The sequence below is a fragment of the Manis javanica genome, chromosome 5, assembly GCF_040802235.1.
Source record: "Manis javanica isolate MJ-LG chromosome 5, MJ_LKY, whole genome shotgun sequence".
NCBI classification, from domain to species: domain Eukaryota; kingdom Metazoa; phylum Chordata; class Mammalia; order Pholidota; family Manidae; genus Manis; species Manis javanica.
The window spans coordinates 42195202-42218569 of record NC_133160.1 but is presented as its reverse complement, the minus strand read 5'-3'; the positions used below and the strand labels follow the sequence as shown (position 1 = coordinate 42218569).

General features: G+C 40.3%; 1 protein-coding gene across 2 annotated transcripts in view; it reads right to left on the bottom strand.

The window, feature by feature from the left end:
• Positions 1-23368, bottom strand: part of PCSK2 (proprotein convertase subtilisin/kexin type 2) — a 270812-nt gene that overhangs the window by 227615 nt on the left and 19829 nt on the right. For both annotated transcript variants that reach the window (XM_073236951.1, XM_037022502.2), the window contains exon 2: positions 7773-7877. In XM_073236951.1, the coding sequence (XP_073093052.1) occupies positions 7773-7877 (105 nt within the window). The remainder of the gene's footprint in view (positions 1-7772; positions 7878-23368) is intronic.

Here is a 23368-nt window from a genome sequence, read left to right as displayed (position 1 = left end):
ACTTTCAACTTTTCTTAGGAAAGTTAGAAATCATTGTGTCTCAATATATCAAAAGTGTGTGGAATTTCCCTTACACAGGGAATCTGGTCCTGTTGCATTGTTCACATGTGGATGAAGAAGTTGGCTTGTGCTTAGGAAATATTTTGAATCAAAATGAAATGCTAGAGTCTCTCATTCAGAAAGGTAAAAAGCTCCGTCTACGAGAGGCATGGAGAAATGAGGCTGACTGCATACTCAGCTGTCATTCACAACCACTTCAGGGCATGAGCAGGGTGAGCAGAATGGTGAGTGGAAGTGCCCACCCTAGTTATTATTTTCCCCTTCTGTTTTATTTTTCCATTTATAGCTGAGTTGCTTGGATTCTTGTAAGTTACATCAAGTAATGATGTAACTTCATTTTTCTCCACTACACTCTTTTTGATGTAGGGAATCCAATTATTAATTAGTGAGAACAATTTGTAAGGAATTAAAAATCCATAAGCAGTATCAATTCTTGTTTAGCTTTTAATTTAATCAAATCTGGTATCAAGAGAAGTCATGAGTTTTATTATTTCCTCCTCTTCAGTTATGGCTGTGTGACTCCAGAGAAGTCGGTTACTCTGTCTGGATCTATTTTGTCTCAGTGGTAAAGTTACATTTTAAAACTTCAAGACAAAGGGCTGAGTCAATGTTTCTTTTGGGCTATTCCTGCTCTATAATTCTCTGGGTGCAGAGGAGCAGGAAAAATTAATCTATGAGCTACAATCAGTGACCAAGCTGTGCGATGCATTGGTGAAGACCCCTTACAAACCAGGACTTTCAGTAAGGCACAAGCTTCCCTAAACTCCTGCTTCCTTATCTGTAAAGTGGAAATCTGAAAGTACTTAATTCACAGAAGACATGGTAAAGCCTCAGCACAGCACTGGGTAGTAGGATTTATAGCTGCAGCAGAGGATGTCCCCATATTCTCTCAGCCCTCCTCTGAGTTCACCCGTGGCTGCCAACAGTTTCTCAAGTCAAGCATCTCCATCTTTGCCTCCATGGGTTAGGGCTTTCTCTGGCATCCTGAGGCTCCTTCAGCCTGTGTACAGGGCAGCCCAGAAGTGTTAGGGATTTAATATCCCTGGTCAACTAAAAAACGAGAGCCAGAGCCAGAGACACAACCTCATTCCTCGTGGGACATCTCTGATGCCCATTCTCTCTGGGTGCCTATGACAGAAACCTGGGAAAAATACACCCCCTATTTGCTTTCCTCCCTTCCCTTTCTCATTTTACTTTCTCTTGGTCATGCTAGGACAGACTTTGAAAATAAATGACCCTCTTTCAGGTCCTTGTTTCAGGGTTTGCTGAGATAGAACCCAAACTATCACAGAAGCATTCAACACACAACCACTGTTCTTACAACTGTCACCAAACTTAAGCAAGAGGAAGCCCCGGAGCCATCCTCTCTGTTCTCCTCTGAGTCAGTAGTCTGGTCAGTGCAGAAATGTCACGCACACAACCACTGAAGGACCATGCCCTTGCTTTCTCCTCACTGATGTCTTCACAGACTGGCTGGGCATGGGGTTGGGGTGGGGATGGGGATGAGTCCCAAACGCCTTCCTGCTGTATTTCGCTGAATATGTGTTCACTTGCATTTTTAGTTTGTTTTTTGTATGGCAGTTTCCTCTTGGAGCCTGAGACACACAGCACGTTGGAAAGTGTATGTTTTCTGCTTGCAGAGTCATGAGGAGAGGACATAGGTGAAATGATACTTGCTTAACTTGCTATGCACTCCTTTGCGAGTCATTTGCTCCTGCAGGGTGGTTAATGTGGTTCCGTTTCTTATGACAGAAAATTGAGCTCTTTACAGAATAGGAAACATCCAGGCTACAGAAGGGGTCACATGGTTCAGATGATATTGAGATAACTGTTGGGTGGTGGGTGGGGGGCGTAGTGTTGGGTGTGGGGCCCGGTCTCACCCATTTTCCACCAAACATTTTTTTTTAGTTATAAATTCTTTCTAAGCCTCTGTCTCTCCTCTATTTTCTCTTTTGCTATCAAGGTTCACCATCACTTTATTTCAATTCTGTGTGCCACCAGTTTACTTTATTTCTGTGTTTAGAGTAGACATGCTAGAGGCACCCATGAATACTGGTTAGCTCAGGAAGGAGTATCTCTTAGAATTCCAGCAAATCTGCACCTCTCAGGCCTCCAGAGTTAACATAATTTCATTCTACTTTCAGACTCCACCAGTGGTCAACTCTACCCTATCACAGCTTTATTCATGGACCACTGGCTGTTATGATCATGCATTATGCGCAATCCTTTCCTTGGGGAAATCCTAATTTAAATAGGTTGTTTCCATGCCTGACCAGGAGACTTAAAGCCGGCATGGAAAAAATGGTCACATCATTGGGAACCTGAGTGACAGTTTTGAGCTTTCACAGCACACATCCCTCAGGTATACACCAGCATCTTTGTACCTCCACTGCAGGACAGGACAACACCTGATGGCCCAAACTCATGTTTTAAGGAAATGGCAAAATACAGAAAAGGCAACCACGACTGGCTTCTGGAATAAAAATTCTACAGAAACAAAAAATACGATTTGCTATAATATTTATAATAAACTTACCATGCCTGTGTTTTTTAATAAGTAAAATATAATTAAATCTTTTTTTCCCCTTAAGCAGGTATTTGGAGGATAAATCAGAGAATTCCTATACATTTCTTAGAACAGATCTGAAAACCTCAAATTTTCTCATTTTAGAGTTAAGCAGTATGAAGATAAAAACAACCTATTCTTGTATGGATTAAAAAGGCACAAAAACTACCTAATTTCTATTTTTACTCAGCCAGTAGATTTTGAAAAGATAGGGTGATTTTTCTTGTCTTCCCTAACTTTTCACCTAAGTAATAAAATAGTTACCTAATATGAATCAAAGGAAAGACACAATTCATACAAGTGACATGTCATTATCATAAAAAATTACTATGATTGATGTTAGGCATTTAAAAGGGATTGGAAGCTAGGAACTTAATAATTGTGACAAAATTTTTATGTAACTTGTAGAGGAAAAGGGTAAATGAATTTCTTTGGTTGTTCTGAGCTACTGAAATTCTGGTATTCTTTTCAGAAAGATGTTTGTGGATTGTGAATAAATTGCTATATTACTGCTCTAATAGTCTCATGGGCCCCTTCCAATTATACTTTCCATGTTAACTTTGCTTAATCTTTCTGATCTGGCCTATATACAAGGCATTCATCAATTACGGCTAAATTACCCCATTGGAGTTAAACGTAAAAGCACTGTGTCATGTCAGAGACAGACCTGAAGCAACTACAAGCCATTCCCAGCTCTGTCAACTACCTGAGTTTCAACCATGATAATAATTCCACTTTCAAGAACAATATCAATTATTATATGATTAAGTCCCATGGATAAAAAAAAGCCTGGTTAACTCATTATTCAGAATTTAAAAAACAAATCACACCAGTCATGTACAGTTAATTTTAAAGAATAGGCAAAATTCTTTTTTGTTCTGGTGTGACGGTTCTGAGATTTTTGAAGGGCTACCCAGCGAAACGAACTTTTGTGGTTTTTTAGAGTACACTAAAAACCCACAAATGTGCTCAGAATATGCCCTTATAGAACAAAAACAGATTATTACTGGATCATGTGACTGCCATCTATTAGATGGTCAGTAGATATGTGGATACATTTGGATATGGAAGAAGAAAGGAAGACACAGCTCCAGTGTACAAAACACATAAACACATCATCCATTCTTTGAGATGGGGAACTGAGAAAAGCTTTCAGTGGACTAATAGGAGTTTCTGACTTGTAAAATTGAAAGAGGCTTAAAAATGATTTCAAGGGATAATTGTACGGTCTAGGAAAATTGCTTGGAAAAGGAAATAAATGTTAGCAATGTCTGAATCAAGTATCTCTCCATAAATGAAGTCCATGTTATAATTTTTGTTAAATTATTTGGCTTCCATATATGACTGGTGTTGCTCGTTGAATGATGCGAGTCTCTATGTTTTTGAAAGTATTTCATTTCAATGCTATATGTCAGATGGACAAATGTGGTTCAACAGAATAATGAAACAAATATTATCTTAATAAGTCTTTTTTCCACAACTTTTCAAGTATTTGTAGAACTTTTCGGGTTTAATGTGTAGACCATGAACTACAATTACATTTGACTTCAAGATTTGTTGAGGCTGCTCTGAGGTAAAGTTTAACAAATTTCACAGAGGTTTCGGGTAGGAGATATTTGTTCTTGACTTTGATGCTGAGATGGCATCTTTAGTTTCATTATTTCATTCCAGCTTTAGATTTATTTTTTACATCTTCAAATTATTTCAGCTACCAAAACTCCCCAAACACGATGTCCTCACTTGGGTGCTTGTATCAGGATGGTGAATATGATCAGAAATACACTGTACTGGATTTTAGAAATTAAAAACTGGATCTTTATGAGATTCTCAGTGATGAGATTTAGAAGCAATGCAATGCAAATTGCTTTCCTTGACCCACAATTAAGAATGTATGTAAAGGAGAAGCTAGAGAGAAGTCTCTATTTCTGTTTCCTTCAGAAGGAATGGATACACATTTTAGAATAAGGCTAAAATACAAGATGAGAAGAAAAATACTATATCATGGACTAAAACTTTGAGGAAAAATGATCAATCACTCATTAATTTGACAATTATTTATTGAGCATCTACTATGTACTCAGAATCACACTATTCAAAGATATCCAGAAATACACAAGACACAATTTTTCGTTTTAGCATCTAAATGATGCTCCTCAGCATTCTGCTAATCTTTTTAGCAGAAAGAAACAGAAAGGCAAGAGAACCTTTAGAACAGCCTGCAGCAGAATCTGTTTTCTCAGCTATGGCTCTGCATATCAATGAACAAATATAAACACATTGAAAGCAGTGCTTTATTGGCCTGGACAAAAAGCATGTGTTATTCTTTTGTAGTCTTTCATGTTTCCTTAAACGTAAAAATTAGTAAATGAGGGACAAAAAAACCTCGAAATTGTTCTGAAACCAGAACAAAACCAATAGTAAGCTTGGTCCTCTGTTTTTTTTCCCTGGGTTGACAGCAGATCTTGGTGGTTTCTTTGGCTTTGTATTCCCCTTCACAAGCCATATGACAGTGAGTGAGAGAGGCTGGGGAGTAGAGCAGAGACAGAAGGAGGCCAGAAGCTGGGGCTACAGACATGATTAAAGTAGATAGGTGGGCAGACATCATGTTGCAGAGAATGAGAAAATAACTGGCTCTTAAGAACTTGGTTCATAAAATATAAGTAACATGTATGGAAGAGATAAAAGCCTGGATTGATATTCCTTTCTAGCTACCTGGTCCTTCTTTCCTCTCTGTTCTTTTCATTTTGCAAGTTGTTCAAATGTGCTTGGGGGCTCAAAAATTGAGGTACCTAACTCTCAAGATATTTGCCTTTTTGTTTAAGGTTTGCAAACCCATAGGGCAGAATCCTTATGTTGCTATTCTTGCACTGTTCATGGCCAATGCTTTTGGTTTAAGAATAGTCACCCCCTATTTATTATCAGCTGATGCCAAAATTAGATGACCACAAGGACATCACGCAGTAAACACTCAGGGCTTAATCTAATATTTTGGAAGAAGGCAGTCATCATTAGTAGTTTTTTCTTTTTTCAAAGAATTATGAGATTGTATACTCCATTTCTTTCCCTAGAATGACTTTACTATTGACAACAGCCCTGACATTTAACCTTGATGAGAAGACAGAGAAAAAGTACAGGGGACTTACGATATTCAGTTTCCCTGCTAACTTCTGTTGCTCTTCGCAGGCAGGATGGAGGGTCACCCCCACCAAGTAGAGATAGATGGCTACTGGGATCCTTATAAAGGGCAATGAAGGAGGAATGGGGGCCCCTGTTGGTTAAGTAAATATTTTGAGGTGAAAGACAAATGATGAAACTCTCCTTTATTATCCAACTTGTCTTATTTTCTTCTCTTTTAGAAATATTACTCTACACTTCAAGAATCAGAATTTCAAAGATCATTTCAAGTAAGAGCAAGAATAAGAACCTCTTAGCCTAATGGGCCCAAGGAGTCCTCTGAACAAAAGGACGGCTTCTTAGTTACACTGTTCCTCAGTTCTCTTTCCCAGCCCAAGCCTTTACAGCATCTTGTTTTTTTGCCTTAATTTATCTTGCGTGTTTCTTCCTGAATGATCTTGAGGCAACGTCCTTAATCATGGAAAAGAAGAAACCAATGGAACTTTTTTTTTTTAAACCAATGGAACTTTTAAGCAAATACTTAAATAAAAGGAAAACAATTGGTCATAAAACATAAGATCATGGGCTAGGGATGAGTACAGGGAAAAATGGTGTCACAGTGTACCAGAGTGGTCTTTGTCTACTGGTGCCTACCATGGACCCCACAGATGTCACAGGAAGAATTCCTGTCCATAGGCTTCCCAAGCGCATCTCTGGGCCCTGCACAGGTACGCAGTGTCGAGGCTGTTATGACAGAGAAAGGTAGTGGTGCCTGCATCTACAACAGACTCTTTAAGAAAGGTTGGCATGGGCTAGCAGCAGAGGCAGTGTGGATCTTACTGTGAAGGCAAAGATACATTGGCTTCTCAGAGCAGAATTTCCTCTCTAGGGAATGGGGGATCCCCTGGGTTGAGGAGTTAAAGGAAAATTGCCTATGGCCTGTCAGTTGGTGATCTGCTTGGGGAGTCTGTTTCATTTGCATTCCTAATTAAAGCCAAATTAAACCCAGTCAAATGTTCACATGAGAGGTTGCACAAGAGTGAGTTTCCAGATTCTATCAGCTTAAAAGGAGTCTCATGTGTAAGTGCCTAACTCAAATGTCTGACCTTCTTTAATATCTGTTTTTCCCCCTTTTGCTGTGGAAGAGGTCATGCAACCTTTAATGTAAAGACAGCAAGTTGCCAGGATTATTAATTTCCCTCTTAGTGAACTGCATAAGAGAAATCAGGATCTACACAGTTGAATGAGGAGGGTATAGGTATATGGGGATGGCGGAAAAGATTTGAAGAGAGGATTCAGTGATGGCCAAAGTTCTGATTTTGAAAAACAGTAAGTGGAAATGCTGGCAAAGGAGCTGCTGAGGCGCAGATGGTAAGTTTGGTTGTGGGGAAGCTGAATTAAGCTGCTGGGGAAGTAGGAAATGAGACCTGGAGTTCATGAGCAAAGTAAAGATTGTAGGTAAAAAATGGGGTCATGAACATCAAGAAGACAGTTGAGGCACGGGGTAAATTAGGCCACTGTGAGTAAACAAAAGGTGAGAAGAGGGGCTGACATGCCCCTGTGGCTGCAACCATACATTGATACTGAGAAGCCCACTGCCTATTGTGAGCTGATCACTTGCTGGCCCAGTCATTTTTCTATTCACAGTATGGGGCATGGCAACCTCTTCAGAGCATGTGGATTCACCAGTAGAAACCCTCCATAAAATGACTCATTAAACTGCTTGTTGTCTTCCCATCCCTCACAGGCCAAAACATGTTCGCAGGTAACCAGAAATTCTCATACAATAATGCAGGAGAAGAAAGCCAGTAAAGGGGTGATATCCCTTTTTATTCCTTCCAACCCCCAACTTATCAAGGATTTATTTATTATGGTAGAGTGGAGAGTCGCCATGTCACTCTGCCAAGGATCCATTTTCCCTATCATTGAGTGCCTTTACTTCAAAGTTCCCTGCCCGCCTGCTTCTATACTGCCTTGGTGGGCCCACCTGAGGCAAGCAGAGGTTGGAAAGCAGGTTCACAGGAAAACTCACCCTGGGGTCTCTCTCCAGCTGCTGCTTGTGGTGCAGGCTGCGTCTTCTCTTAGCCTTTGCAAGGCCGTTGTGATAAAAGTGGTACAGGCCTTCAGTGAAGGGGAGCTGTGGAGAGTCAGACACAGAACAGTTAGCTTCTTGGGAAGGCTCCAGGACCAGGACACCAAAGCTGGGGCAGCATGCCAGGGCTCCACAGGACGGGTTATATGTGAGAAACCACCGGCAACTTCTTATCAGACTTGGCCCTCCTACTTCCTATTGCTGTTCTTCCCTTTTCTCTACTTTTTCTTATGTACTGCACTCCCCTCCCCTCCCCAGATCTCTTCTATTCTTTCCTCCATTTCTTTAGTTTCTATCCACCTTTTGATCTCCTCTTTCCTCTATGGAGCCCTCCATTTATATTCATATAGTTTCCATTCTCTTATCTTGAACTCATATTTATACTCCATGTCTAGTTACTCCAGAGCTGTGTTGTGAGCTAGTCCTAGCTTCACAGCTGGACTGTCTGCCCTGTATCTTGGTCTTTCTTCATGACCCCTTTAAGCCTTCTTGCCATGTTGGGCACAGAGCAGCCACCTAAGTCTAGTAAGTACCTGTTGGATAAAGAGCCAGGTCTTCCTCTATCTTCCTATCCTAAGGATCTGGAATTAGGTATGAGTGTCAAAGCTAGTTGGAGAAGCCACAGTAATGACAGCTGTGGGGCTTAGGGCCTGCAAGAGCTCGGGAGAACCTAAGGAGGACTGTCAGCTGCTGTGTGATTCAAGGTAGCTTGGTGGGAAGAGTCTTGATCTAGGAGTCAAGATACCTGGATGTGGCTCATGTCTGTTACCACCTAACCTTGGGCAAACCTCTGCCCCTCTGGGGCTCATTCTCTCTTCTTCTGTAGAAAGATGGAAACTAAAAATTCTCAGATTTCTGCCTTTTTTCCCCATGTCTTCATATTTATGAAGATATGTTGTTTGCAGTTCTTAATCTGATCCTTGACAATTATAGGCAAAATCATGTATATATGTTCATTTTACTGGAGAGATGAGACATGGTTTATATCAGATTTTCAAGGGGATTCATAATCCAATCAAGTGTTTTACCACTCAAAGTATTTGTTATTGAAATTTTTAGGTATGTGTGTTGTCAACCAGGGTTTGGAAAAAAAAGGAAGGGAGTATGAAATGTTTTGAAAGTAAGGACGAATTTGAGATTTTTAGGTCAAATAGGGTCTCAGTATGGCCCAAATATTACTTAAGTAACATTTATCATTATTATTAATATAAAAGGACTATGTAAAATTTGGAAAATAGAGGAATACACAAACAATAAAGTAAAAAAAAATCATTCATAGTTTTTTTTGGGCAGTATTGGATTTAGAAGTTTGTCTTTTTTTGCTCTAGGCCCACCCACTCCCAAGAACAAGCTACTATTTCCTTAACAGTAACATAAATTAGTTGTATTTTCTCCTCTGTTTATACACACATAGGTGTGCTCACATGCACACACACACACACACAGAATACATATTATTATGCAAATTTTTTGTCACTTATATATCATCATGTTTCAAATTTCTGCCTCCTTTATAATGGTACAGTATTCCATTATATGAGATATATTGTGATTTATTTAACCTTTATAAACTTGTTTTCCTTTAGAAATAAGGCTGTGTGTTTGAGGGGTGGTAGTAGTGAAGGAGTTCAGTAACGATGGAATAAAAACTTCCCCAAATCCATTATTAGATAAAAGCAACTGGAAACTGAAAAAATTTGCCAAATCAACTTTATCAAAACACTATAAATTAACAAAAGGCTTGCAGCAACCTGTGCAGTATTTTTCTAAGAAAAACAGTTGAATCTCAGTAATAACAGTAATCTTTGTGGTGCTTTAACTTGCCCTCTTGCCATCCATTCCTCTTTAGCTCTGCAGTATCTTTGAAAACCAACAGCCTTGCAATCTCAGTAGCTATGAAAAACAGCAGCCTAAAAGACACTAGAGGGTGCAGACTCAGCTTAGAGCTATTCGAAAAGCCTCATCCCCAAATAATTGTCTAGAAGCTACTGGGAAAAGTCCTATTCATAGGAGTTGTTGTTATTTACTCTGACTCAGAGTTTGCTCATTGGGAAAAAGCCCTATCCCTAGAGAGTTTGTCAGAAACAATCTGTGGCAATTGCTTAACATTGTAGCTTCCTGAGATAGTGATACCAAATGAGGCAAAAAAAAGTCTTGAACATCTTGGAAATGAGATGTCCATGGAGAACTCTGTGAAACTCTAATACATTCCTAGAAATTTAAAGGGCCATACACATTTGCAGAGCTGTCTGCATAACCAGGAAAAACCTAAGGCCCCAAAAGGCCACTTCTCATGGACATTAAGACTCTCTGAAAACAAGAAGTGAAGGCCAAGGCAGAGTAGTAAAATGCCTGCCTGAGCGCTGAAGGTATGCCCCCATATATACATAGGAGTTATGGTCTAGGAGTTATTTTCTTAGGTAGGTTTTTGATTAAAAGTTCAATTTCATTGCTGGTAATTGGTCTGTTCATATTTTCTGTTTCTTTTTGGGTCAGCCTTGGAAAGTTGTATTTTTCTAGGAAGTTGTCCATTTCTTCTAGGTTATCCAGTTTGTTGTCATATAATTTTCCATAGTATTTTCTAATAATTCTTTGTATTTTTGTGGTGTCCGTAATGATTTTTCCTTTCTCATTTCTGATTCTGTTTATGTTTGTAGACTCCCTTTTTTTCTTGATAAGTCTGGGTAGGGGTTTGTCTGTTTTGTTTATGTTCTCGAAGAACTGCCTCTTGCTTTCATTGATTCTTTCTATTGTTTTATTCTTCTCGATTTTATTTCTTTCTGCTCTAATCTTTATGATGTCCCTCCTTCTACTGACTTTGGGACTCGTTTGTTCTTCTTTTTCTAGTTTTGTTAATTGTGAGTTTAGACTGTTCATACGGGATTGTTCTTCTTTCCTGAGGTAGGCCTGTATCGCAATATACTTTCCTCTTATCATGGCCTTCACTGTGTCCCACAGATTTTGTGGTGTTGAATTATTGCTGTCATTTGTCTCCATATATTGCTTGATCTCTGCTTTTATTTGGTCATTGATTCATCGGCTATTTGGGAGTATGTTGTGAAGCCTCCATTTGTTAGTGGGATTTTTCATTTTCTTTGCATAATTTATTTCTAGTTTCATACCTTTGTGGTCTGAGAAACTGGCTGGTACAATTTCAATCTTTTTGAATTTACTGAGGCCCTTTTTGTATTCTAGTATATAATCTATTCTTGAAAATGTTCCATGTGCATTTGAGAAGAATGTGTATTCTGCTGCTTTTAGGTGTAGAGTTCTGAAGATGTCTGTTAGGTCCATCTGTTCTAATGTGTTGTTCAGTGACTCTGTCTCCTTATTTATTTTCTGTGGTTGATCTGTCCTTCAGAGCAAGTGGAGTTTTGACGTCTCCTAGAATGAATACATTGCATTCTATTTCCCCTTTTAATTCTGGTAGTATTTTTTTCATATATGTAGGTGCTCCTGTGTTGGGTGCACAGATATTTATAATGGTTATATCCTCTTTTGGATTGACCTCTTTATTATTATGTAATGTCTTTCTTTGTCTCTTGTGACTTTCTTTGTTTTGAAGTCTATTTTGTCCTATACAAATACTGCAACTCCTGCTTTTTTCTCCCTATTAGTTGCATGAAACATCTTTTTCCATCCCTTCAATTTTAGTCTGTGTATGTCTTTGAGTTTATATGGTCTTGTTTTATCCATTCAGTGACTGTATGTCTTTTGATTGGCACATTCAGTCCATTTACATTTAGGGTGATTATTGATAGGTATGTACTTATTGCCATTGCAGGCTTTAGATTTGTGGTTACCAAAGGTTGAAGGTTAACTTCCTTACTATCTAAGAGTCTAACTTAACTCACTTAATATGCTATTACAAACACAATCTAAAGGTTCTTTTTTTCCTCTTCTTTTTTCTTCCTCGTCCATTCTTTATATATTAGGTATCATATTGTGTACTCTTTGTCTATCCATTGATTGACTTTGGGGATAGTTAATTTTGTATTTGCTTAATAATTAGCTGCTGTACTTTCTTTACTGTAGTTTATTACCTGTGGTGACAGCTATTAAACTTTAGGAACACTTCCACCTATAGCAGTCCCTCCAAAATATACTGTAGAGATGGTTTTTGGGTGGTAAATTCTCTGAGCTTTTGCTTATCTGGAAATTGTTTAATCCCTCCTTCAAATTTAAATGATAATGTTGTGGATAAAGTAATCTTGGATCAAGGTCCTTCTGCTTCATTGCATTAAATACACCATGCCACTCCCTTCTAGCCTTTAAGGTTTCTGTTGTGAAGTCTGATGATAGCCTGATGAGCTTTCCTTTGTATGTGATCTTATTTCTCTCTCTGGCTGCTTTTAATAGTCTGTCCTTATCCTTGATCTTTGCCATTTTAATTACTATATGTCTTGGTGTTGCCTTCCTTGTTTCCCTTGTGTGGGGAGATCTGTGCACCCATGGCCTGGGAGACTATCTCCTTCCCCAGATTGGAGAAGTTGTCAGCAATTATCTCCTCAAATACACTTTCTATCCCTTTTTCTCTCTTCTTCTTCTTCTGGTACCCCTATAATGCGAATATTGTTCCATTTGGATTGGTCACACAGTTCTCTCAATATTCTTTCATTCTTAGAGATCCTTTTTTTCTCTCTGTGCCTCAACTTCTTTGTATTCGTCTTCTCTAGTTTCTATTTCATATTGCTTTTGATACCCTCCATTGTGCTCTTCAATGATTGGATCTCCAACCAGAATTCATTCCTGATTTCTTGAATATCCACCCGTACCTCCATGTGCATGTTAATGATTTTTATTTTGAACTCCCTTTCAGGAAGATTCATGAGGTCGATGTCATTTAAATCTTTCTCAGGAGTTGTATTAATAATTTTACTCTGAACCAGGTTCCTTTGGCATTTCATATTTGTATATGGCACCCTCTAGTGCCCAGAAGCTCTACTCTCTGGAGCTGCTCAGCTCCTGAAGCAATATTGGGTGTCACAAGGGAGTGGTATTGGTGCCTGGGGGAAGGAAAGGGCTGTTTCCTGCTTCCTGGCTGCTATTCCTGTCTCCACTGCCTGAACCAGTGGGCCATGCACACAGGTATAAGCCTCTATGCTTTGTGTTTGTAGTTGCTGTAGACAGATCTTCCCTCTGGCTGGCCTAATGTCAGGCTAGGTTTGCCAGTTTGTGCACCAGGTGGGGCTGGCTGGGAGAAAGGCGCAGTAGGCTGCGTATCATGGAGGGGGTCCTTGGAGCAGTGTAGCCAGCCAGGGACCTAGAGCCCATGAAGATCGTGAAAGCTCCCAACCTGCTGGGCAGAGTGCACCCAGACACTTTTGCCTACTTGTCCTTTCTCCTGAACAATAAGCTCTGTGCAATCCTTTCCCCTTTAGCAGCCCTCTTGCTAAGGGCTTCCTTGTTAGGAAGTCTCTCAGACTGCCTGCTTTTATTTTGTCCCAGAGAAGCTGGATATGGATCCCTGCTTTCCACAAGTGGCTGGAATCTCAGTCTCTCCAGCAATTCTGCTTGTTTTAGGTTTCCAACACCCTAATCATGAGAGTTCCATGAAAGCACCATGAAATGTAGTGGTCAGAGCAGATCTCGGGAGTTAGGTATTCAGCAGTCCCAGGCCTCCACTCCCTCCCTGCTTCATTTCTCTTTCTCTTGCCTGTGAGCTGGGGTGGGGGAAGGGCTTGGGTCCCGCCGGGCCACAGCTTTGGTAGGTTACCCTGTTCTGAGAGGCCTGCTCCTTTCTCCAGGTGTATGCAGTCTGGCACAGACCTCTTTCCTGTTGCTCTTTCAGGATTAGTTGTATTAATTATACTTTCATATTATATGCGGTTTTAGGAGGAAGCCTCTGTCTCACCTCTCACACCACCTTCTTTGATCAGGTGCATAGATATTTATAATGATTATATCCTCTTGTTGGATTGACCCTTAATCATTATGTAATATCCTTCTTTGTCTCGTGTGACTTTCTTCATTTTGAAGTCTATTTTGTCTGATACAACTATTGCAACTCCAGCTTTTTTCTCCCTATTGTTTGCATGAAATATCTTTTTCCATTCCTTGACTTTTAGTCTGTGTATGTCTTTGGGTTTAAAGTGAGTCTCTTGTAGGCAGCATATAGATGGGTCTTGTTTTTTTATCCATTTAGTGACTGTATGTCTTTTGATTGGTGCATTCAGTTCATTTATATTTAGGTATATACTTATTGCCATTGCAGGCTTTAGATTCATGGTTATCAAAGGTTGAAGGTTAACTTCCTTACTATTTAAGAGTCTAACTTAACTCACTATGCTATTTCAAATGCAATCTAAAGGTTCTTTTTTTCTCCTCCTTTTTCTTCCTCCTCCATTCTTTATATATTATGTACCATATCCTGTACTCTGTGTCTATCCCTTGACTGACTTTGGTGGTAGTTGATTTAATTTTGCATTTGCTTAGTAATTAGCTGTTTTACTCTCTTTACTGTGGCTTTATTACTTCTGGTGTCAGCTATTTTTCTTTAGGAACACTTCCATCTACAGCAGTCCCTCCAAAATACAGTGTAGAGACAGTTTGTGTGAGGTAAATTCTCTCAGTTTTGCTTATCTGGAAATTGTATAATCCCTCATTTAAATTTAAATGATAATCTTGCTGCATAGAGTATTCTTGATTCAGGGCCCTTCTGCATTATTGCATTAAATATATCATGCCCTTCTATCTTATAAGGTTTCTGCTGAGAAATCTGGTGATAACCTTATGGGTTTTCCTTTGTATGTGATCTTTTTTCTCTCTCTGGCTTCTTTTAATAGTCTGCATTTATCTTTGATCTTTGCCATTTTAATTATTATATGTCTTAGTGTTGTCTTCCTTGGGTCACTTGTGTTGGAAGATCTGTGCACCACCATGGCCTGAGAGACTATCTCCTTCCCCAGACTGTAGAAGTTTTCAACAATAACCTCCTCAAAGACACTTTTTAACCCTTTTTCTCTCTTCTTCTTCTTCTGGTACCCCTATAATATGAATATTGTTCCATTTGGATTGGTCACACAGTTCTCTCAATATTCCTTCATTCCTAGAGATCCTTTTTTCTCTCTGTGCCTCAGCTTCTTTGTATTCCTCTTCTCTAATCTCTATTTCATTTATTGTCTTCTCCACTGTATCTAGTCTGCTTTTAAAAACCTTCCATTGTATTCCATAATGATTGGATTTCTGACTGGAATTCATTCCTGAGTTCTTGAGCATTTTCTATACCTCCATGAGCATGTTTATGATTTTTTTTTTTTGAAAATCTCTTTCAGGAAGATTGACAAGTTCAGTTTCACTTGATCCTTTTTCAAGTGTTTGAGGGATTTTTGTTTGAACCAGGTTCCTTTGACGTTTCATATTTGTAAGGGGCACCCTCTAGTGCCCAGAAGCTCTACTCTCTGGAGCTGCTCTGCCCCTGGAGTGATGTCAGGTGTCACAGTGGAGAGGTGCTGGTGCCTGGGGGGAGGAAAGAGCTGTTTCCTGCTTCCTGGCTGCTATGCCTGTCTCCACTGCCAGAACCAGTGGGCCAAACACAAAGGTGTAAGCTTCTTTGCTTTGCATTTGTAGTTTCTGTAGGCAGGGCTCCCCTCTGGCTGGCCTGACAGGAGGGCAGGGCAGGGGCTGCTGGTTTGTGAGCCAGGTGTGAGCTGGCCAGGAGGAAGGCACAGCAGGCTGCATATCATGGTGGGGAGCCTTAGAGCTGTGTATCCAGCCATGGGGAGGGAGCTCCTGTAGCTCCTGAAAGTTCCCAACCTGCTGGGCAGAGTGAGCCCAGACAATTTTGCCTATCTGTCCTTTCTCCTGAGCAGTAAAGTCTGTGTAATCCTTGCCCCTTTAGCAGCCCTCTCACTTTCAGGAAGTCTCTCAGACTGCCCACCCAAATCAACTGGATGTGGATCCCTGTTTTCCACAAGCAGCTGAAATCTCAGTCTCTTCAGGTATTCCATCTGTCTTAGCTTTCCAACCCCACTAATGACCAGAGCATCATGCAATGTAGGTTCGTGCTCCCAGAGCAGATCTCCAGGGTTAAGTGTTTATTAACCCCAGGTCTCCACTCCCTCCCTGATCTGTTTCTTTTCCTCCTGCCAGTGAGCTACGGTGGGGGAAGAGCTTGGGTCCCGCCAGATCACGGCTTTGGTAAGTTACCCTGTTCTGTGAGGTCTGTTTTTCTCTCCAAGTGTATGCAGTCTGGCACAGTCTTCTTTCCTGTTGCTCTTTCAGGATTAGTTGTATTAATTATATTTTCATATTATATGTGATTTTAGAAGACAGCCTCTTTCTCACCTCTCATGCTGCCATCTTTAATCTCACAGCTGTTTCTGAGCCATTAAAAAATTTTTTTTTAATTTTGGTAAAATTTACATAATATAAAAATAGGTAACACATATAAGTGGAATCGTACAATATTTGTCTTTTCATGACTGGCTTTATTTCACTCAACATAATGCCTTCCATTTGTAGCATGTGTCAGAATTTCCTTCCTTTTTAAGGATGAATAATATTCCATTGCACATATATACTACTTTTTGTTTATCCATCTGTTGATGGATGCTTGGGTTGCTTCTACCTTCTGGTTATTGTGAAGAATGCTGCAATGAACATGGGTGTACCTGTGTGCTATATTTGCAACTTTTAAAAAACAGTCTAAAGTTATTTACAAATTGAAAGCTAAAAAATGTAAAAATATTTTAAAAATTAAATTTGAATATCTTTGGGAGGGTCATATATTTACTAATTTCAAGCCAAAGGTGTCACTACTTCCTCTTGTCATATATTGAGGTCACTTCACATGGTTGCGTTACCTGAAGGCGACTAAATTGCACACCTAGCTGGGGTGGCTCATTTTATAAAATGAGAAAGACATTGAGAATCTAGAAGGGATGTGGCTTGCCCAGTTGAGAGGGATCTCTCAGCAGAAATCCAGGGTTTCCTGACTGTAAATCCAAGACCTTTCCCACCACCCTCTTTCACTCTGGGCTCAGTCTATTTCCCATCCACCTTTGTAACTATGGCAATGAATCTAAGAGATTGCAGTGTAGAATCCTAACGAAGATGTGTGTGATTCAAGAACAACCAAGCTATTGAGTGACATTTCCTTTGTTGTGTCCTTGGTAGCCACAACCTGGGATTCTTTGATTAGATGCACTATCTGGACTATGAACGAAATGGAATTAATTGATCGTATGGCAGTAAACAGGTAGATTGACTGATTAAAGCCCTAACAGAAGACTACCCCACAGGCGTTCATTATTTTTCTTAGCCCTTTTTGCCTTTAGCTTTTGGAGTGTAGACCCCAAATCCACTGTCTTCCTAGTATCCGAGAAATGGCTGTCTGAGGAGGTGCCTGTGCAAGCAGAGGCTGCCACAGGCAGAGAAAGACAGATGCTGTGAAACTTACAGCAGTATAAGGTACTTGCTGCCCACACAGACCTCAGTGATGTAATGCTCAGGTAGGCCTCCATCTTAAAGTACAATGGTAATCTTACAAACAGAAAAGACATTAAAAAAATTTCTTAGATCCCCACTCACCTGAGTGTCCCAGTAAAAAACCGCTCATCAGCATTTAGTGTATTTTCAAATGTTTTCTTCATTTGCACACACACACAAACACACACACACCTTTCTTTTATACCATCACCTTTTTCTCTTAAGGCAAAATACACTTGGTTCCAGAAGGTAGGAGAAAACAAATGAAAGAAGAATTCACAGTAAATTATCAGCTTGAAGGTTCAGGCTGGGTGATAGTATAATGACGTTGCTAACTCAGACTTGCAGAGTTTTTAGAAATTCTCATTATTCTGCAAAACTGTATGGATCCCAGCAACACTTCTAATTGCCTTTCTTCCATCCTTCTTGTTTCCTTTTTCCACTGATAACTATGGTTCCCAGCTGAAGCTCCTCTATGAACCTACATGTTCCCTGTCTTCAATAGGAGGGCCCCTGGGGAACTAGTAACCAATTACAATAGATAAGAAGTAATGTTCAAAAAAAAAAAAAAGTCATGTTCAATCCTCATGGAGCCCACTGCCTGTTTTCCTGCAGGCCAGAGTTCTTTTCACTTGGGTTATCCACGGAGGCTCCAGGAAGTCTAGGAACATGGCCCCACCCCAAATTTTGTGCTGCTGTGGATTTACTGGTTCTCAGGAAAGCCAACTGCTTCTTACAGATTCTCTAATGCGCCCAGAGCCCCAAACAGTTGAGTCCCTCTGGTTTAGACCTATTCCTTTTCTTTTGGCTGTTTTCTTTGCATTTGTGTATTGTGCTGGCTTTCAATGGTGCTTAGTCAGGCTTGGTTGGGAGTCTAGTTTGGAAGAATGCTGGATGCCATTCTACATATAAATATTTTTATAAGTTTATTATCAAGAGGAACTGATGTACAGAGGTTTAAGGAATAAAAACTGGTAAACAAAACAATATATTAAGGATTGAAAACTGGCTCAGCTGATAATTGCTTGTTAATTCAGTTTGGGCCCTGAATTTCACAGGGGGATAGGCTCTGCATTTTACTAACATTTCCTGAGACTATTCTTGATTTCCCTGAATCGCATGCCAACTCTTATGGGTGGGGGACTGAACTCTGCAGTAAGGATGGGAAAGAAAGGAAACTGGGAGCGTCCAGGCTCTGCCTTACAGATATTACAGACCAATGAGGAAGCACAAACAAGAAAATTATATTGTGCATTTGGGAGAAACATGACATTACAGAAACAAAGAAAGATAGAAATAGAGATTGTGGGTGAAAATTAAGCGAGGAAAAGTAGGGAAAGGAGAAAAGGAGAAAAAGAAGAAGGGACAAGCTGAGATCTTCTATGGGAGTATGATTTAGACAGCATTAAAAGAACTCTCTTTCTCTCAAAAAGTTTGTGTTCAGCTGCATCCCAAATTTAATTTAATTTTGTGTATTGAATGCTTAGTCTCATGAAAATACAGTTATCTCTGACATGGGTAACTTCCCGAGCCATGGCCAACTAAATGTCTCAACTGAGACTTGTTGATGAGCTGGAGGTTTCCCGGGCCAGAATGGAAGAGAGGAGAATTAAGAGAGGCAGAAAAGAGGGCACCAAAGGCATAGATCAACCTGCCTGTATTGCAATTAACCTCGGCCTGAGCAATCTCTTGCTAGAGGTTCTAAATGCTCACCTGTACTGACTTGCATCTTTCCCCCAACCAAAGTTCCTCCTTTTTAACATCTGGATCCAGCATCACACATCTCAGTTATCTGAGTCTTCTCCCTTCTTCCTGTCTCATTTTGGAAAGAGAGATGGACAGGAAATGGGTGTGGGGAATAATAAAGAGCACCTCTCCTCCTGCACAAGAGTCTTCATTGGTCTCATGTCTTGCCAGGACCAGTGTTAATTGTCTCTGCTGACAGGCTCTCAGGTGAGTCACAAAGAAGCTCAGAGAATCTGATCAGTGGCTGAACACAGGAGCAATAGGCAAACTCAGGAGGAGGTTGCCGCTCTGATGGCTGAGGAGTCCCAGGTCCTCATCAAGGCTCTCTAGCATTGGGGAGAACTGCTCAGTTGAGGTATCAGACACGGATTACCTGGTAACATGAGTTTCAAACCACCACAAATCTTAGTAGCTTCAGACAGCAACCACTTATTTCGCTCACAATTTCCTGGGTCAACAATCTAGTCTTGGGTGATTGTTCAGTTCTTGACTGTGCTACTTGATGCATTTGTAATTAGCTATGGTGTGTCTGGTTGGCTCTGCTTCTGAGTGTTGGTTGGCTGCTAGCCGAGACACATCAGTTCTCCTCCACGTGGCCCCTCATCCTCCAACAGCCTTGCATCACTTTATTCTCAAAGATGAGGAAGGTTCCAAAAGTAAATCCAACAGTGCAGTGATTAAATGGGGATGTGCAAGGCCCCTTGAGCTGCAGGCTGGGAACTGGCACATATTCTTTTGGCCAAAGCAAGTCAGAGTTCAGCCCAGAGTCAGAGGAGGGAGGACACCAAAGCTCCAGGAAAATACAGGAAGGCAGGCAGCTGGGCCATCGATAAAGTCAACCGGCCTCACTTAGTGCACACCAGGAGGCCCTCCCTGAAGATGCCTCATGCACGAGCTGATGCTTGGGAACATTCCAATTGCCATCCCCCGCCCCCAAAGGCTGGACATGAATCCCAACAGTTTCAGGTCTGTGAGATGGACACATGAAGGAAGCCATCCTTAGTGTGAAGCCAGAACCAGGGTGTTGCCAGTTCCCAGGAAAAAAACAGCTCAAAGAAGGTATCCATTTGTAAATTCACCTTGCCCCAATATACCAGCTCTTCAAAAACATTATCCCATTTACTGATCCCATTTACAGTGCTGCAAGGGGTTTTATTGTTTCCATTTTAAGTATGAGGAGACAGAGCTTTGGAGAAGTTCATTTGAACCCAGGTCTGGCTGACTTTGAAGCACATGCTTTCTCCTATTTTTCACTCTCCCTAAAATTTCTTTCCTACATAGGACTTGTCTTCCTCTGGGTCAGTCAGGGCCCTGCACGTTACTGACCCTGCTGAGACTATTACTGGTTTCCCTAGATTGTGTGCAAGGCAAGCTGATCTCAGCCAGGATTCTGAAGCTTACAATCAGGTCTGAATGTCAACTTCAGAGCAAAAGAAGGGAGAAGCACATTTTCCAGCATGATTTTGTTTCTTAATTAACAAAACAAAAACGTGAAAGTTTTCAACTTTAAATATTCTCATCATGAAATCGAAAACTTGTTTTCCAGGCAGACTTATGTAACAGCTAAGAAGCCACAGCTGCCATCCAGGACAAGGGTGGGGATAGTTTGATTGACAGCCCATGATGATGAGGGGACAGCCCACACTCTCAAGTCCACTTTGGGTGACACCCCCTCCATGGGATGGGCAGGAACCAACCAGCTTCCATAGTACAGAGAGGATGTGCCTTTTATCCAGGCAATTGTTAGCCTACTCTTTTTTTTTTTATTAAGGTATGATTGATATACACTCTTATGAAGGTTTCACATGAAAAAACAATGTGGTTACTACATTTACCCATATTATCAAGTCCCCATCCACACCCCAATGCAGTCACTGTCCATCAGTGCAGCAAGTTGCTGTCCCTTCTCTGTGATACACTGTGCTCCCCATGATCCCCCACACCATGTGTACTAAATATAATACCCCTCATTCCCCTTCTCCCTCCCTCCCCACCCACCGTCCCACACCCCTCCCCTTTGGTAACCACTAGTTCATTCTTGGAGTCTCTGAGTCTGTGCTAGCCCACTCTTAATCCAGAAACCCTGAACCTCCCTTGCTCCAGACTTTTCAGATTAGAACTTCACATTTTCATTTCATACTTGTGGTTTATTATTAAAGGCTGGCAGTGAGTAATTAAATGCTCTGATCATCTGTCTTTTCTTGTTCTCATTGTCAGCCAACTGACTGAATATCTCCAGTCAATCCCAGCAGATCCACTGAGGCCAAGTGGACCATGTACACTTTATAGTAAGGAAATGCTTCTTCCTTATGGGAAGAATCATAACAGGCTGGTTTTGTATGTGGTATTAGGGATCAGAAGAATATTAAGCTTAAAATATATTGAGCTCCTGAAATATTGCTTAAATTTTCTTCTTTCAAAATTATCCTCATATGCTGAAATGAACACTCTCTCTGGAGACTTATCTGGGAACAACTGGACTGCAATATCCACAAGAACAATGTTTGTTTTGCTTACAAGTTTCTGGTGCAGAGTACATACTTCATAAATATCTGTTGAATAAATTAAAATATCAGGAGTTTTTAGATTCTGGAAAGACTTGCTGAGTATCTGTGTGTCTCAATGTTAATGGATAAACCTCTCAGGGTTTGGTATCCTTAGTACAACATTTAATGCTTTGGGGGTCAAGCAGGAAATGTAAGTATATAAGTCAGGCATAGGACAATAGGGCATGGTGGGGTTTATGGTAAACTGGAGAGTACATACCCCCTGCTTAAGACAAAAAAATTGAGAGATGTGCTGGCCAAACAAAACTCAATTTGCAAACCAATGAGTAATGCATATTTTGTCTTCTAGCGCGAATCAGTCTAGAACTGTAATAAGTGCTTGGCAAAAGACACATGTTAAGAGGGTTTGAACCCATAGAAACTAATGGGATTGAACTGAAAGTACAAATACCCTCAGGTATTACAAGAAAAACATCCAGTTGATTACAGACATGGTAAGACTATCTGTTATTTCTGTCTGTAGTTGGGCCCAAGCTCTTGAGAACAGTTGTGGAAGACAAGGGAGATTAATCGCTATCAAGCATCAGCTGACATTGAGGTAATCTCTGGATGATGAAGAAGGCATGAAAAGTGGATGCCTAAACTGTGACATTTATTTTCTTCACAAGCAAGCTGTTTCTTCAAAACCTGGAATAATCCATAAGAAATCTGCTCTTGGTTGGCTAAGACAATATCGAATATGATTTGTTAATGGGGTTTTATAGGTGCCATATTAAATTCCACAGAGATAATAAAGTTGGAGGAAAGGAATTCACGTTTGACATACATTTGTTTGTTTATCTAGCTTCGTATGTCTGAGAACAGTGATATCAAGGGTGAATTAAATATTGGAATTTCATTGTCAGTCTCACTGGGATGAAGTTACAAGAGCATTGAAAATGTTGTAAAGGAGGAATGGGAGTTTAGAGGAAAGAAAGCTTATTACACTTTCAAGGAGTAAGTGGTTGTAAAAATAATGCTGCATTTCTCCTCACTGCCACAGACAGACTTCACAGTATGTTGTTTTTGCAAAAAAAAAAAAAACAAAAAAACAACATGTGCAAGCTAAGTTTCTCACTTGGAAGGATGTTCAGCTAATTTCACTTAAATGTTAATAATAAGTGGTGAAAGTTAAGATTCAATTTTCTGGTGTTCACCTCTCTATTGTTTCCTCCAGTGAGCTTTGTAAACTCTTAAAAATGGACATTTACATCTTCTTTATCCATTCATTTACTGATGGACACTTAGGTTGCTTCCATATCTTGGCTATTGTAAATAGTGCAGCGATAAACATAGGGGCGCACCTGTCTTTTTCAAACTGGAGTGCTGCATTCTTAGGGTAAATTCCTTGAAGTGGAATTCCTGGGTCAAATGGTATTTCTATTTTAAGCATTTTGAGGAACCTCCATACTGCTTTCCACAATGGTTGAACTAATTTACATTCCCACCAGCAGTATAGGAGGGTTCCCCTTTCTCCACAACCTCGCCAACATTTGTTGTTGTTTGTCTTTTCGATGATGGCAATCCTTATTGGTGTGAGGTGATATCTCATTGTGGTTTTAATTTGCATTTCTCTGATGACAAGTGATGTGGAGCATCTTTTCATACACAATGGAATATTACTCAGCCATAAGAAAAAACAGATCTGACCATTTGCAACAACATGGATGGAGCTAGAGGGTATTATGCTCAGTGAAATAAGCCAGGCGGAGAAAGACAAGTACCAAATGATTTCACTCATATGTGGAGTATAAGAACAAAGGAAAACTGAAGGAACAAAACAGCAGCAGAATCACAGAACCCAAGAATGGACTA